Consider the following 17627-nt stretch of genomic DNA (forward strand, 5'->3'; position numbering starts at 1 on the left):
ATGTGCTCTCTTTACTCTCCTGTTTTAGTCAGATTTTAGGTTATAAATTAAACCTACATAAAAGTGAACTTTTCCCTTTGAACAATTTGATACCAGCAAATTCTAACCTTCCTTTTAAAATTGTAAGAAACCAATTTACCTATTTAGGTGTAACGATCACTAAAAATTAGAAGTGTCTATGCAAAGAAAATTTTCTTACTCTATTGAATCATATAAAAAGAATACTATTAAATAGGCTGTCTTTTGTTATCGCTAATTGGTTGGATTAACTCTATCAAAATGAATATATTACCAAAATTTATATATCTTTTTCAGGCACTGCCGGTCTTCATTCCTAAATCCTTTTTTGATTCTCTTGACTCTATAATATCGTCTTATCGGAAGAATAAGCGTTCTAGATTAAATAAAATTCATCTTCGGAAAGATAAAAAGAATGGAGGATTAGCCTTACCAAACTTTAGATTTTATTATTGGGCAGTTAATATAAGAAATCTTACATTATGGTGATATTATATAAATCGGGCAGATTGCCCGAAGTGGGTTTTACAGAAGCTAATTCTGTTAATAAATTCTCTATTATTTCTCTTCTTGGATCCTCACTTCCTTTGTCTTTGAGTAAGTTAACTGATAATCTGGTAGTTAAACACACTATGAGGATTTGGATACAATTCCGAAAATATTTTGGCTTATTGAGATTTTCTCTTTTGAGTCCCATTTTTTCTAATTATTTTTTCAAACCCTCTTTGATCAATGTGGCTTTTAAATAATGGGATAGATTAGGTATTAAGTGCTTTCAGGACTTGTTTGTAGAGGGAAGTCTTTTTCATTTGAACAATTGTCGACTAAATATAGTTTATCCAAAACTCATTTTTTCGATATCTATAAATAAGAGATTTTTTACGATCACAGATAAGTACATTTCCTAAAAGTCCTAATAAGAATCTACTAAACATAATCTTTAATCTGAAACCTTTTTATAATGGATCTATATCTAATACTTATAATATGCTGCTGGGAATGAGAAGTGTTCCTTTAGATAAAATTAAAAATATTTGGGAACAAGATTTACAGACTTCAATTTCTGAGGCAACTTGGAATCAAATTTTTAAATTGATCAACACTTCATCGTTATGTGCCCGCCACTCTCTCCTTCAATTTAAAGTGGTCCATAGGGCCAATATGACCAAGGATAAGTTGTCTCATTTTTATTTAGATATATCTCCGTATTGTGATAAATGTAATAATGGAGAAGCTTCACTCATTCATATGTTTTGGACATGTCCGAGTCTTGGAAAATATTGGAAAGAAGTATTTCAAACTTTCTTGATACTTTTCAAAGTAAATTTCAAGCCTAATCCTTTGACTGCTTTATATGGTATTGTTGGAGGAAAGGATATTATTTTGGAGCCACCTGATTTGCACATTTTGGCTTTTATGTTTCTTATGGCCAGAAGGACGCTTTTGCTTAAATGGAAAGATGTGGCCCCTCCTATTCACGCCCAATAGTTACATGATGTGATATCATATTTAAATTTAGAGAAGATTTGATGTCAATCTTTGAATCTAATCAAGACTTTCAAACATTGTGGGACCTTTTCTGAATTATTTTCAAAACCTTTGATTTGCTGTTAAAGCACAGATGATGACTAACAATCTTTTTTCTTTTTTCTCTATTAATCAGCTTCAGTCTTGGTAGTGGTACGAACTAATTGATTTGTACGAATATAGGATAAGGAGCCTTTATATGCGATTTAGTTTAATGTATTGACATATATTTTTTTTTCCTGTACTCTATATTCTTATATATAAATTCATAAAATTATTGGAAAGAAAGAATAAAATTAGGAGAGCCAGAAGGGGCCATGAGAACCCCTTGGCAAGCAGGATTAGGAAAATCCAGGGCATTCTACAAGTATGTGAAGAACAAGAAGACAAGAATAGGACCAATCAAGTGTGACAGTGGAAAAGTGTTTACGGAACCGGAAGAGATAGTAGAGATACTTAATGAATACTTTGCTTCAGTATTCACTACAGAGAAGGACTTGGCGATTGTAGGGATGACTTACAATGAACTGAAAAGCTTAAGCATAAAGACATTAAGAAAGAGGATGTGCTGGAGCTTTCGGAAAGCATCAAATTGGTAAGTTGAGATGTATCTCAGGCTACCGTGGGAGGTGAGGGGAGGAGATTGCTGAGCCTCTGGTAATGATCTTTGCATCATCAATGAGAACAGGAGAGGTTCCGGAGGACTGGAGGGTTACAGATGTTGTTCCCTTATTCAAGAAAGGGAGTAGAGATAGCCCAGGAAATTATAGACCATTGAGTCTTAACTCAGTGGTTGGTAAGTTGATGGAGAAGATCCTGAGAGGCAGGATTTATGAACATTGAGAGAGGCATAATATGATTAGGAATAGTCAGCATGGCTTTGCCAGAAAAAGGGCGTGTCTTACGAGCCAGATTGTAATTTGTGAGGATGTGACTAAACACATTGATAAAGGGACAGCAATAGATGCAGTGTATATAGATTTCAGCAAGGCATTTGATAAGGTACCCCATGCAAGGCTTATTGAGAAAGTAAGCAGGCATGGGATCCAAGGGGACCTTGCATTGGCTTGCCCACAGAAGGCAAAGAGTGGTTGTAGACAGGTCATATTCTGTCTGGAGGTTAGTGACCTGTGGTGTGCCTCAGGTATCTGTTCTGGTACGCCTTCTCTTCGTGATTTTTATAAATTACCTGGATGAGGAAGTGGAGGGATGGGTTAGTAAATTTGCTGATCACACAAAGGTTAGAGATGTTGTGGATAGTGTGGAGGGCTGTCAGAGGTTACAGCGGGACATCGATAGAATGCTAAATTGGGCTGAGAAGTGGCAGATGGAGTTCAACCCAGATAAGTGTGAAGTGGTTCATTTTGGTAGGTCAAATATGATTGCAGAAGATAGTATTAATGCTAAGACTCTTGGCAGTGTGGAGGATCAGAGGGATCTTGAGGTCCCTGTCCATAGGACACTCAAAGCTGCAGAGGAGATTTACAAGGATGTTGCCTGGATAGGGGAGCATGCGTTATTCATTCAAATAGGTTGAGTGAACTTGGCCTTTCCTCTTTGGAGTGACAGAGGATGAGAGGTGACCTGATAGAGGTGTATAAGATGATCAGAAGCATTGATTTGTGAATAGTCAGAGGCTTTATCCCAGGGCTGAAATGGCTAACACGAGAGGATACAGTTTTAAGGTGCTTGGGAGTAGGTACAGAGGAGATGTCAGGGGTAAGTTCTTTACGCAGAGAGTGGTGAGTGTGTGGAAAGGGCTGCCGGTGACTGTGTGGAAAGGGCTGCCGGTGACTGTGATGGAGGCGGATACAGTAGGGTCTTTTAAGAGACTCCTGGACAGGTACGTGGAGCTAGAAAAATAGAGGGCTATGGGTAACCCTAGGTAATTTCTAAAGTAAGTACATGTTTGGCACAGTATTGTGGGCCGAAGGGCCTGTATTGTATTGTAGGTTTTCTATGTTTCTATACACCAACTTTGACAAGAAATTTACTTCGAACTTTGACTCTGATTGCACAATGAACTCTTTATCTTTCAGTCTACACTGTCAAAGATCAAAGTAGATCTATTCCAAGCCAAGCTAAGGCAGAGGATAGAATGGAGGGCAGAGCTTAGGACAATGGTGCCTAACAGCAACTCCTCTGCTTGCATCTTTGGAAGCAGCTCTATCTCTATCTTTAATATCCCTATTTTTCCTTTTCAGGGTTCTGTTGAAGATCCTGAGCTGGAGTTACACACTGACTGCGGCTCTTCGTGGAAATGGGATCTGCTCTCTGGCCCTCACAACCGGCTGTTTTTCGGACGCAGCCTGGAAGACCAGCGTGCCTTCAGGGTGCCAGATTTTCGTGGCTCTGGAGGCAGGCAGATTCGAGGTCGGTGCCACTGCCTGGTGTGTTGTGGGAGTACACGGAAAATCGAAAGCAGCGAGCTGGCTGCTGGCTGTGTGCCCAGAAACCCGAGATCTTTGGCCACAGAGCTTGGAAAAAGTGACTCAACAGACTTTTAACACCATAAATTAGTGAGTTGTTTTGTTATGTTTCCCCTCTCGCTGTGAAATGGGGACACATCTTTTTCCCTTATTAGGGAGGGAGAGCCTGTGCTATGTTGAATTACCAGGTAGCCTTTGGGGTACTGCAAGTCCGTGTCTTTATTGATGCTTTGCTGTACAGTTGAATGCTCGGTGGAGGGTGCAGATGCTTTTTTGCTGGTGGGAGAGGGCGGTCGTCACTTTGCTGCTGCTTGTGCATGGGAGGGGGAGCTGAGGGGCTTTGGGGTTCTAACATTTAACTGTCGTCTATTCTTTGGGGCACTCCTCTGTTTTTGTGGATATTTGCAAAGAAAAAGAATTTCAGGATGTATATTGTATACATTTCTCTCTGACATTAAATGTACTTATTGAAACCTATTGAGATATGTCCCACAGAAGAAGTTCTCAAATGGCAAGAGTAGGCAACCGTGGCTGACAATGGTAATTAAGGACTGCATAAAAGTCAAGGAAAGGACATGTTACGTAGCAAAAGTGATTGGAAGTTGGAAGAATGAGAAGCTTTTAAAATCCAACGAAGGGCAACTAAGAAAGCTATAAGGGGAAAGATGAAATATGAGGGCAATAATATAAAGAGGGATACCAAACATTTTTTAAGTTATATAAAGAGTACAGTGGAGATGAGAGTTTATATTGTACCACTGGAAAATGATGCTAGTGAGGTATTAATGGGGACTAAGAAATAGCAGATGAACTTAATGGGTACTTTAGAACATAGAACAGTACAGCACAGTACAGGCCCTTCGACCCTTAAACCCTGCCTCCCATATAACCCCCACCTTAAATTCCTCCATATACCTGTCTAGTAGTCTCTTAAATTTCGCTAGTGTATCTGCCTCCACCACTGAATCAGGCAGTGCATTCCACACACCAACCACTCTCTGAGTAAAAAACCTTCCTCTAATATCCCCCTTGAACTTCCTACCCCTTAACTTAAAGCCATGTCCTCTTGTATTGAGCAGTGGTGCCCTGGAGAAGCGGCGCTGGCTATCCACTCTATCTATTCCATACTTTGCATCTGTCTTCACTATGGAAGACAGTAGCAGTGGGCCAGAGCTCCGTGAGTGTCAGGGAGCAGGAGTGGGTGCCATTGCTATTACAATGGAAAAAGTGCCAGGGAAACTGAAAGGTCTTGAGGTGGATAAGTCACCTAGACCAGATGGACTACATCCTAGAGTCCTGAGAGAGGTTGCTGAAGAGATAACGGATGCATTAGTCATGATCTTTCAAGAACCCCTTGATTCTGGCATGGTCCTGGAGGATTAGAATATTGCAAATGTCACTCCACTCTTTATGAAAGGAGGAAGACAAAAGAAAGGAATTTATAGGCCAGTTAGCCTAACCTCAGTGGTTGGAAAGTGTTGGAGTCTATTCTTAACAATGAGGCTTTGGGGTATTTGGAGACTAATGATAAAATAAGTCAAAGTCAGCATGGTTTCTTTAAAGGGAAATCTTGTCTGACAAATCTGTTGGAGTTCTTCAAGGAAGTAACAAGCAGGGTGGACAAAGGGAGGTAGTGATGTAATTTACTAAGATTTTCTGAAGGTATTTGATAAGGAGTAGACATGAGACTGCTTAACAGGATAAAATGTTACAGGAAAGATACTGGCATGAATAGAGGAATGTCTGACAGGCAGGAGGCAGCGAGTGGAAATAAAAGGGGCCTTTCCTGGTTGTCTGCCAGTGACTAGTGGTGTTGCTCAGGGATCAGTGTTGAGACCGCTACTTTTCACATTGTTTGTCAATGATTTGGATTATGGAATTGATGGCTTTGTGGCAAGTTTGTGGATGGTACGAAGATAGTTGGAAGGCTAGATAGTGCTGGGGAAACAATGCGATTGCAGCAAAACTTAGACAAATTGGAAAAATGGGCAAAAAAGTGGCAGATGGAATACAGTGTTGGGAAATGTATTATAAACATCAGACATGCGAGGAACTTAGGAGTCCTCGTGAAATAGTCCCAGAAGGTTAATTTACAGGTTGAGTCTGTGGTAAAGAAGGCAAATGCAATGTTGGCATTTATTTCAAGGGGAATAGAATATAAAAACAAGGAGATAATGCTAAGCCTTTATAAGACATTAGTCAGGCGGCATGGAGTATTGTTAAGAATCTTGTGCCCCATATCTCAGAAAGGATGTGTTGTCATTAGAGGAGGTTCACGAGGATGATTCCGGTAATGAAGGAGTTAACACATGAGGAGTGTTTGGCAGCTCTGGGCCTATACTCACTGGAATTTAGAAGAATGTGGGGGATCTCATTGAGACCTACCAAATGTTGAAAGGACTAGATAGGGTGGATGTCGAAAGGATGTTTCCTATGGTGGGAGTGTCCAGAACCAAAGGGCACAGCCTCAAAATTGAGGGGTGACCTCTTAGAACAGGAGGATTTTTTTTTAGCTAGACAGTAGTGAATCTGTGGAATGCTCTGCCACAGACTGCGATGGAGGCCAAGTCTGTGGGTATATTTAGGGCAGATGTTGATAGTTTCCCTGAGCAGTCAGGGCATGAAAGAATATGGCGAGAAGGCAGGTGCATGGGGTTCAGTGGAATGGCAGAGTAGACTCGATGGGCTGAATGACCTAATTCTGCTCCCATGTCTTATGGTCTACTGCCCTGAGATTTGTTTTCTAGCGGACATTCACTGTAAATCCAAGAAGCATAATAGAATCAACAAAAGACTGCACCCGACAGAATGGATGAACAACCTATGTGAAAAAGGCAACAAACTATGCAAACATAAAAGAAAAAAAAGAAATAATAATAATAAATAAAAAAGCAATAAACATCAACAAGATCAGTGAAGAGTCCTTAAAAGTGAGTCCATATTTTGTGGGAACAATTCAGTGATGGAACACGTGAAGTTGAGTGAAGTTATCTTACTGATTCAAGAGCCTGGTGGCTGAGGCGTATTAACTGTTCCTGAACCTGGTGGTGGGAACCCTGAGGCTCCTGTACCTTCTTCCTGACAGCAGCAGCAAGAAGGAAGCTTGACCTGGGTGGTGGGGGTCCTGATGATGGATGCTGCTGTCCTGTGATAACACTCCCTGTAGAGGTGCTCAATGGTGGAGAGGTCTTTACCTGTGATGGACTTTGATCCACTACTTTTTATAGGATTTCTTGTTCGGGGGCAGTGGTGTTACCATACCAGGGTGAGATACAACTGGACAATATATTCTCCACTACACATCTATAGACGTTTGTCAAAGCTTTAGATGTCCTGCCGAACCTTCATAAACTTTTAAGGAAATGCAGGTGCTGCCATGCTTTCTTTATAATTGTATTTACTTGACTCTTGCATCTTATTGTCAAGCTGCAGTGCGCTTTCTCCTTTCCCATCAAGTGGAAGATACAAAAGCCTGAAAGCACCAACTCAAGGACAGATTCTACCAGCTGTTATAAAACTACTGGCCAGTTCCCTGGAATGATAAATTGGACTCCTAATCTCACAATCTACCTTGCAATCAATCCACGAAAAGCGGGAGGTCCTGACAACATCCCTGGACGAGTGCTCAAGGAATGTGCTGATGTACTAGCAGATGTCCTGACAGACATTTTCAACATCTCCCTTAGTCAAACCATTGTCCCCAGATGCTTCAAAACCTCCACAATCATCCCTGTAGCAAAGAAATCAGTTGTAGCCTGTCTGAATGATTACCGTCCCGTTGCCCTGACCCCCCATAGTGATGAAATGTTTTGAACGGCTTGTCAAGCCTCATATCACAGCCAGCCTCCCCTCATCGCTGGATCCTCCACAGTTTGCTTATCGTCCAAATCACTCTACGGAGGACACAATATCCACCACACTGCACACAGTTCTCTCTCACTTGGACAACAAAGACACTTATGCCAGAATCCTGTACATTGATTTCAGTTCAGCGTTCAATACCATCATCCCGCAGAGACTAGTGGAGAAACTGTCGCTGCTTAGCACTGCCATGTGTCGCTGGATTCTGGATTTCTTGACAGAGAGACCACAGTCAGTCCGTGTTGGCAGGAACATCTCTGACTCCATCACACTGAGCACTGGATCCCCACAAGGCTGTGTGCTTAGCCCACTGCTGTTTACACTGCTAACTGTGCAGCCAGATTCAAGGAGAACCTGATCATTAAATTTGCTGATGATACCACAGTGGTGAGGCTCATCAGCAAAAATGATGAAACTATGTACAGGGAGGAGGTCAAACACCTAGAGAGCTGGTGCAGGGATAACAACTTGATGCTTAATGTCACCAAAACCAAGGAGATGATCGTCGATTTCAGACGGTCTCAGCCTGAGCACACACCCCTCAGCATCAGCGGCTCCACAGTGGAGAGAGTGGAAAACATCAAGTTCCTTGGGGTGCAGATCTCAGACAATTTCACCTGGTCCAGGAGCACCACTGGGATTGTGAAACGGGCCCAGCAGAGATTGCACTTTCTGAGGAAGCTTAAACAAGCATCACTCCCCACTAACATCTTAACTACATTCTACAGAGGCGTGGTTGAGAGTGTGCTGACCTTTAGTATCACAACCTGGTACTCCAGCTGCAGTGCTGTCGACAAAAAAGCTTTGCAGAGGGTGGTTAGGGGAGCTGAGAAGGTTATTGGGGTCTCCCTACCTTCTGTCCAAGACCTCTTTCAGAGTCGATGCCTCCAGAAGACATGGTACATCATTAAAGACCCCTCACACCCTCTCCATGAACTGTTTGTTCTTCTGCCATCAGGCAAACAGGAGCATCAAAACTAAAACCAAAAAGGCTACTAAACAGCTTCCTCCCACAGGAAAACATGAGGAATTCTGCAGATGCTGGAAATTCAAGCAACACACATCAAAGTTGCTGGTGAACGCAGCAGGCCAGGCAGCATCTCTAGGAAGAGGTACAATCGACGCTTCGGGCCGAGACCCTAAGTCTGCTCTGCCGTTTCATCATGGCTGATCCATTTTTTCTCTCAGCCCCAAACTCCTGCCTTCCCCCACCAACTGCGCAACCCCCCCCCCCATATCCCTGCATGCCCTGACCAATCAATAATCTATCAACCCCTGCCTTAAATACACACAAAGACTTGGCCCCTTAAAGCTGACTGTGGCTATGAACAGATTCACCACTCTCTGGTAAAGAAATTCCTCCTCATCTTCATTCTAAAAAGGACGCCGCTCTATGCTGACGCTGTGTCCTCTGGTCTTAGACACTCCCACCATAGGAAACACCCTCGCCACATCCATTCTATCAAGGCCTTTTACCGTTCAATAGGTTTCAATTAGGTCACCTCTCATCCTTCTGAATCCAATGAACACAGGCCCAGAGCAATCAAAAGGTCTTTATATGACAGGCTACTAAATCCTGGAATCATTCTCATGAACCTCCTTGCTAGGAGTCTCACTACATATCGCCTCAGTTTGTAAACCAAGTATCTCATCTTCAGCACTATCACTCCAGTCCCACTCCCCTGCCAAATTAGTTTAAACCCACCTGAGCAACTCTAGCTCTTGTTCTCTGATCCCTGGTCCTGAACATCTTAATATTGGGAACATCCTTCCTGCATCAAATGTATCCTAAACACAAGAAATGCTGCGGATTTTAGAAATCCTGAACAACACACACAAAATGCTGGAGGAACTCAGCAGGTCGGGCAGCATCTAAAGAGGGGAATAAACAGTCGACCTTTGACTATTTATGTCAAGACTCTTCTTCAAGATGGAAAAGGGAGAAGAAGCCATAACATGAAGGTGGAAGGAGGGGGAGTACAAAATAGCAGGTGCCAGGAGAGACCAGGTGATGGGGAAGGTGGCTGGGGGAAGGAGGAATGAAGTAAGAATCTGGGAAGTGATTAGTAGAAGAAGTAAAGGGCTGAGGAAGAAGAAATCTGATAGGACAGGACAATAAACCACAGAAAAAGGGGAAGGAGGTTGGGTACCAGAGGAAGATGAGGAGAAGAGAAAGGGTGAGATGATAAACAGAATGGGGAATGGCAAGAGAGAGAAGGATGTGGGGGAATAAATTTCCAGCTCGAGAGACTAATAGTAATGTCATTAGATTGAAGGCTACCCTGGCAGAATATGAAGTGTTCCTCGTCCAACCTGAGTTTAGCCTCATCAGTAGAGAAGGTTATGGACATATAAGAATGGGAATGGGAAGTAGATTGAAATGGCAGGCCACCTGGAGATCCTGCCTTCTGCAGTGGTAAAAGGCAGGATCCTTCCTATCCTGTCTATCCAAACCTGTTCACATTCTGTAAAATTCAATAAGCTCGCTTAGCCCCTTTCATTCTTCTTTGCAAATCAACCAAATTGTTATACACTCAGTGGCTACTTTATTAGGTCCACCAGTACACCTGTTCTTTGATGCAAATATCTAATCAGCCAATCATGTGACTGCACCTCAATGCATAAAAGCATGGTCAAGAGGTTCAGTGGTTGTTCAAACCAAACATCAGAATGGGAAAGAAATGTATTCGAAACAACTTTAACTGTAGAATGATTGTTGGTGCCAGATGGGGTGGTTTGAGTATGTCAGAAACTGCTGATCTCCTGGGATTTTTACACAGTCTCTAAAGTTTACAGAGAATGGTGTGAAAAACAAGAAACATCTGGCAAGCGGCAGTTCTGGTAATGAGAGAGGTCAGAGGAGAATGGCCAGACTGGTTCAAGCTGACAGGAAGGTGACAGTAACTCAAATAACCACACATTACAACAGTAGTATGCAGAAGAGCATCTCTGAATATGCAACATGTTGAACCTTGAAGTGGATGGGCTACAGCAACAGAAGACAATGAACATGCACTTAGTGGCCACTTTTTTTTTGGCACAGGAGGTACCTCATGAAGTGGCTACTGAGTGTATGAGGTGGACATAATTTATAAAGATCAAGCTCTACTCACGGGAAATGGCTCCAGTCCTTCCTGGATCACAAATCCCTCGATGACGTGTGTCAGGATCTGCGGTTTGACGATCGCCTGGGGTGGCTTGTTGTCGGCTCCCGGCAAGCTAGTCGGGGTGGGAGTGGCTCCGCTGGGTTTCAGCTTGGCAGGCGGGCTGGCGGGACAGGTGGTGCTGGACAGCTGCAGAGAGTCAGCAGAGGACCTGATGACTGAGGCACTCGCCGGAGTTATGACCGGCGTCCCCACTCGTTCTGCAAGTCAAAGGTGGATGCAGCCATGAAGTCCTCCTTTAATAGGAACTGCATTTATGTGGCACCCTTTGGCACCTCTCAGCCCTAAAACAGCAGGGGAATTTGTACACAGCAAGTTCCCACAGCCAGCAATTTACACTCAGTGGCCACTCTATTAGGTACACCTGCTCGTTAATGCAAATATCTGATCGGTCCATCGTTGGGCAGCAACTCAATGCAAAAACATGCAGACATAGTTAAGAGGTTCAATTGTTGTTCAAACCAAACATTAGAATGGAGAAAAAATATGATCTAAGTGACTTTGACTGTGCAATGATTGCTGGTGCCAGAAAGGGTGGCTTGAGTATTTCAGCAACTGCTGATCTCCTGGGATTTTCACACACAACTGTCTCTGTCTAGCGTTTACAGAGAATGGTGCAAAACAAAAATATCCAGAGAGCAACAGTTCTGTGGGGAAACGTGCCTTGTTAATGAGAGAGGTCAGAGGAGAATGGCCAAACTGGTTCAAGCTGACAATAAATCAAATAAACAAGCATTACAACAATGGTGTGAAGAAGAGCATCTCTGAACACACATGTCAAACTCTGAAGTGGATGGGCTACAGCAGCAGAAGACCACAAGCCTGCACTCAGTGGCCACTTTATTAGGTACCGAAAGTATGATGACCAATTCATGTTCTGCACTCAGTGACCCTTCAATAAGCATGCGGAGAACTGACCTGAAACACTGACCCCGTTTCTCTCTCCACAGATACTACCTGACCTGCTGTGTGTATCTGACGTTTTCTTCTCATGTTTACGGTTTCCAGCAACTGCCTTGTCTTTAATCTCAGGAGAGAGAATGATTCCACCCATCCTGCCCAGGAACTGCATGTCTCACTCCATCAGGAAAGGGGTCATGCAACATCCATGCCAGGACCACCAAACCCAAAACAGTTACTTCCCATAAGCTGTCAGGCTGATCAACTCCTCCACCCATAAACCCAGCCTACTACCTCTTCTTGTCAGAGTCACTTTATGAACAGAGTCAGCTCCTGCACCATCACTTTATGTACTGTAGTCAGTCTATGTAATATGTACGTATACAGTATTTAGTGTGTTCCTTCAGTTTATTGTGTTTTTTATGCTGCATTGCATCCAATGAAGCAGCTATTTCCTTCTATGCACTCACGTACTGATGAGTAATAATAAACAATCTTGATCATTGAACAGATATTCTGGAGGAAATATGAGTCTAATATGAAAACTTAAGAGAGAAAGTTTTAAAGTTAAAATTTATTTGTTTTTAATGCATGTGGGGGAGAAAGGGGGTTGATACCTGATGTTCTTTTTTTGAATGGGTTAGTTCCACGATTCTTCTTTGTTTCATGACAGTCTGTAGGGAAGACAAATCTCAGAGTTGTAAACCCCCACCCCACTTCAAAGCAGTGCCAGAAGATCTGGTTTATCCAGCTCAGTAGGTACAGGCTGTGATTCATTGTTGAATCTGAGAAGTGGCACCTCTAAAAGTGCAGCACTCTGTAGCAGCTGACGTCTCCAAGTCTCTACATGGGGTTCGAACCCACAGCCTTCCAACTCAGAATGTATCCCAGGGGAAAGGTCCGTTATCATACCTGGTATGAGTGTCGACAAAAATCAACACGAGTGTAAATACTTCTAATATACACTTTGTTCCCCACCAACAAATGGCGGTATCGTGTGTGTGTGTGTGTGTGTGTGTGTGTGTGTGTGTGTGTGCGTGCGTGTGTATGTATGTACATGTGTGTATATATATATATAAACCCTGCCCCCAAAACATAGTAACGTACAATGTAACATGTAACATACACAGCAAATTTAACCTTAACAGTCTAGCTGAATTCTGCCTAATAAAGTTAAGGAGCGCCCCCCTCCCCCCCAGAATTCAACCTAGCAGGCAAAGTTAAAAGAGTTGGGTCCCACAAAACTCCGCCAAACCTCCTCCTGCCTTCATGAGTAGGTGCTGGGGAGAAAGAACAGTCAATATCAGAGGTCTGGAGGTGGGAGGCTGGCCCCTCCACAGGGGCTGTTCCACTTCCACTGGACAGTCCAGGTCCAAATCGGCAGGCTTGAGATGATCCACAGAAATACTATCCAGGATACCTCTGAAGTCCAGCGTAAAAAACTTATCCCACGCTTTCAACACGTGAAACAGGCCATCATAAGGTGGCTGCAGGAGATCCCATTGTCCATCATGCTGCACAAACACATATTTCGACTCCCACAGACCTGGAAACAGGTGTGACCACCGCAGGCCGTGCTGCGCAGTGGGCACCGGAGCAAAAGTTTTGTTGTTGTCCGTAAAAGACGACCGATGCTGCGAAGTGGACCCTGGGACCATGGATATTGGGAGAAACTCTCCTGGTACCTGCAGGGGTTTCCTGAAAACGTGCTCCACAGAAGAGAACTGGAAGACTGCCTTAGGGGCCATCCTCAGGATCAGCATGACCCAAGCCAGTCTGTCTACCAAACAACCATCACTGAGACAAGCACAGAGAGCGGCTTTCATTGAATGGTAGAACTACTTGCACAGACCATTGGCCTGAGGGTGATAAGCCGTAGTCCAGTGCAGTTTGACCCCCAGATCATGGACAAGTGCACACCAAAGCTCAGACGTAAACTGCATCCCTTGGACTGAAGCCATGTCCCATGGGATGTCGAACTGAGCAATCCACAAGCCAACTAACACTCGGGTGGCTGAATGGACAACAGCAGCACTGTCTTCAACCAACGTGTGGTCCTATCAGCTATGGTGACGAGGTGAATAAACCTGCCTGACGGGGACAATGTGTCAACCAAATCCACAGTCACATGGCCGAAACACCGCACAGGGATCGCGAAAGGAGCCAAATGAGCCAACCTTTACGTATTGGCACGTCAAACAAGCATGAGCCCAGTCCCTGACATCATTTATAAGCCCATGCCACACAAACTTCTCTGCCCGCAGTTTCTGCAATGCCCTCCAGCCCAGGTGAGAAAGCCTGGCGACCGCATCAAAAACGTGCCACCACCAGCTCACTGACACAACTGTCCTGGGTCACCCCACTGACACATCACAGCAGTGAAATGCCACTGACACCAAAAGTAATGTCTGCCAATTTCAACCCTGTGTCTGCCTGCATGCTGAGGTCCGAAATCTGGTCTGCCGCTATTTGTGCGTAGTCCACACCCAAAGGGACAGCACCAGTGAAGGACTGGGAAAGGCAGTCAGCCACGAGGTTATGCTTTCCTGTGACATGCTGGATGTCCATGGTGAACTCTCAAATGAAAGAGAGATGGCGCTGCTGTCGAGCAGACCACAGTTCAGAGACCTTAGCCGTGAAAGGACAGCCCTCCAGGAGAAAACGAAAATGCCGCACTGCCAAATACAGGCTGAGAAGCTCACAGTTGAATGTGCTGTACTTGCACTTGCAGGGGCGAAGCTGACGGCTAAAAAAGGCGAGAGGCTGCCAAACGCCATTGACCAACTGCTCATGCACCACTCTGACCGTGCAATCCAACACGTCCGTGGTAAGAGAGATTGGCACTTCTGGGAGGGAATGCACCAGCAGCGTTGCATTAGACATTGCCTGTTTAATGTCTGAGAATGCCCTGGACCTTTCCTATATCCAGTCCACGTGCTTGGCCGCTTTGCCCTAAAGGCCTCATAGAGGGCTGCATGAGCTGAGCTGCTTTGGGGATAAAATGGTGACAAAGGTTCATCATGCCCAAAAACTCCTGCAGGGCCTTAACAGTGACTGTCCGAGGGAAGTGCTTAATGGCCTCCTCAACCTTAGCTGGCAGGAGAACTGCCCCTGCTGTATCGACACGGTGTCCGAGGAAATTGACCACGGACAGTCCAAACTGGCACTTCACCTGGTTGACGATAAGACTGTGCTGACGAAGGCGTTTGAAAAGGGTTCTCAAGTGTATGAGATGTTCGGCCCTAGAAGAGCTGGCTAGCAAAGTGTCATCTAGGTAAACAAACAGGTATGGTAAATCCCTGAGAACACTGTCCATGAGGCATTGAAAGGTCTGCGCCGTGTTCTTCAGCCTGAACGGTATCCAAAGGAACGCAAACAAACTAAATGGTGTAATAACAGCGGTGTTAGGAATGACAGAGGACAGAGACGTGGTGATAACTGCGAACGAGGTCCACCTTCGAGAAAATAATTTTCCCTGCCAGGCGGGCAGAAAAGTCCTGGATGTGTGGAATCAGATATCAGTCAGGGGTTGTGGCGTCATTGAGGTGATGGTACTTGCCATGAGGACACCACCCACCCCCCTTCCCCCCGTCCCGGTTTTCGCACAGAAGCCCATGGACTGTGGGACCACCTGTCGATGCCCAGGTGCTCCATGGCATCACACTCAGCCTTAGCGATGGCTAGCTCCTCTGGGTTGAGGCGCCTGGCACGGGAGTAAACGGGTAGGTTGGTGGTGAGGATGTGCTGTTCCACCCCGTGTCTGGTGACGGAGGAGGAGAAGGTGGGCTCGGTCAGGTTCGGGAACTCAGAGCGGAGGCGGAGGAAGTTGCTGGAGGTGGGAAGGGCACTGGACAACTTTGAAGTGCCGTTGACGCTGCGTGTGCTGGAGACGGAGTGGGAAGTCTCTGCATTGACAAAGCGTCGGCTCTGGACATCAACGAGAAGGCTGTTGGTGCAGAGGAAGTTGGCCTCCAGCAGGGGTGTAGACACCGCCACCCACACAACGTTCCAGCAGAACTTCTGCCCGCCAAAGCACACCACCATCTCACGCTTACCAAAAGTCTGGATGGTGTTGCCCAGCGCAGCCTCGAGAGACAGTCCATATTCCTCAGTTCCTAAGTCCAATTTAGACGCGGGCAGGATGCTCACCTGAGCATCCATGTCACAGAAGAAACAGCACCCAGAAACTGTCTGACCTGCCAACGCCCACAGCAGCTAACAGGCACCGGCCATTCCGTTTCCTGACTCCTTGAACACACAGGGTGGGCGGCACTTCTTAGCTCTCAGCCCAAACCTCACGTGGTAGAAACACAGGGTAGGAGACTACCACTGAGCCGCAATGACTGTCTCATGTTTAGGTGGCGGCGAGGCGGTGAAGTCGTCCAGCAGCATGGTCACACAGGCCCTCTTGGTGACGGAATACACCTTGTCAGCCTCTCCCAGTAGAGCCTAGAGGTCTTTCAGGGGAGAGCCAGCCAGGGCCGATCGCACCTCGCCTGGTAGTTGTTGCAGGAAAAGCTCTCTGAAGATGAAACACGGCTGATGCCCACCAAGGAGGGACAACATGTGGTTCATCAACTCCGACGGCTTGGAGTCGCCTAAGCCGGGCAGTGAGAGGAGCCGACGGGTGCGCTCAGACCCGGAAGTTCAAAACTCTCTAGAAGGAGTTGCTTAAGGGTCTCGTACCTGTCAGCTTCTGGGGGGTGCTGTTGGACGCTCGTAGAGCTGTCTAACACTGCAACACATAGTAATATTTCGTGTCATCTTGCAAGATTCCCCGTACTGCGAACTGGGCCTCTACCTAAGCGAACCAAACTGAGGCATGTTTCTGCCAGAATTCAGGGAGCTTGAGAGCAATGGCATTTGCAGTCATGTTTGTGAAGCAAGTGAAATCACTCCGGAATCATCCAGAGGAGTGTTGGGGTCACCAGTGTAGGAGTGCCAACAAAAATTAACACGAGTGTAATTACTTCTAACATACAGTTTATTCCCCCGCCAACAAATGGCGACGTCGTCTATATTTATAGGAATGTAATAACGTACAACGTAACACATAACATACACAGTGAACTTAACCCTTAACAGTCTGGGTGAATTCTGCCTCATGAAATTCAAGATCCCTCACAACCTGGTGTTTATCCTTGAACTGATAACAACACAGTGAATGATGGGCCACTGAGGAGTGTGGTAGAACAAAGGGATCTGGGAATAAAGATAAAGAATTCCTTGATAGTGGCAAGGGTTGTAAAGAGAGCTTTTGACACGATGGCGTTCTAAAAGCATGTTGGCTAGAAAGAACTACAGTCTACAAGTCAGTGAAACTGGATGAATCAAGGACAATGGAAGTAGTCAAACCAATTGTCTTTATCCTTGCTTTGTGCTTGGAGATGGAGGCGGCGGATTTGTGGGACTATCCTTAAGGCTGATTTATACTTGTGCGTGCTAGCTTACGCCGTAGCCTATGCAAGTGGGCTACGCTGTTGTGAGCATTTATACTTGTGCGCTGGTGTGTCTGCGTCGCTCTGCAATTCACTGCCAAAACACTAGTTGGCAGTGGGGTTTCTAGGCCACTGTGTTGAGTTTCTTCATGTTGAAGCTCAACACGAAGAAACTCAAACTTCAAACAATGGCCTAGAAACTGAAGGAGGGTGAATTTTCTGTGCTTGTCCGGCCACTGAGAGACATGGACGAGGAAATGCATTTCAAATATTTTCGGATGTCGGCAGGT

General features: G+C 45.1%; 1 protein-coding gene across 1 annotated transcript in view; it reads right to left on the reverse strand.

Moving 5' to 3' along the window:
* The window catches only part of phc3 (polyhomeotic homolog 3 (Drosophila)), a 177129-nt gene that overhangs the window by 43491 nt on the left and 116011 nt on the right, over positions 1-17627 (reverse strand). The window contains exons 11-12 of the mRNA XM_063045305.1: positions 12517-12573; positions 10949-11199 (exon numbers count right to left, since the gene is read on the reverse strand). Coding sequence (XP_062901375.1) covers positions 10949-11199; positions 12517-12573 — 308 coding nt within the window. The remainder of the gene's footprint in view (positions 1-10948; positions 11200-12516; positions 12574-17627) is intronic.

The sequence above is a fragment of the Mobula hypostoma genome, chromosome 4, assembly GCF_963921235.1.
Source record: "Mobula hypostoma chromosome 4, sMobHyp1.1, whole genome shotgun sequence".
NCBI classification, from domain to species: domain Eukaryota; kingdom Metazoa; phylum Chordata; class Chondrichthyes; order Myliobatiformes; family Myliobatidae; genus Mobula; species Mobula hypostoma.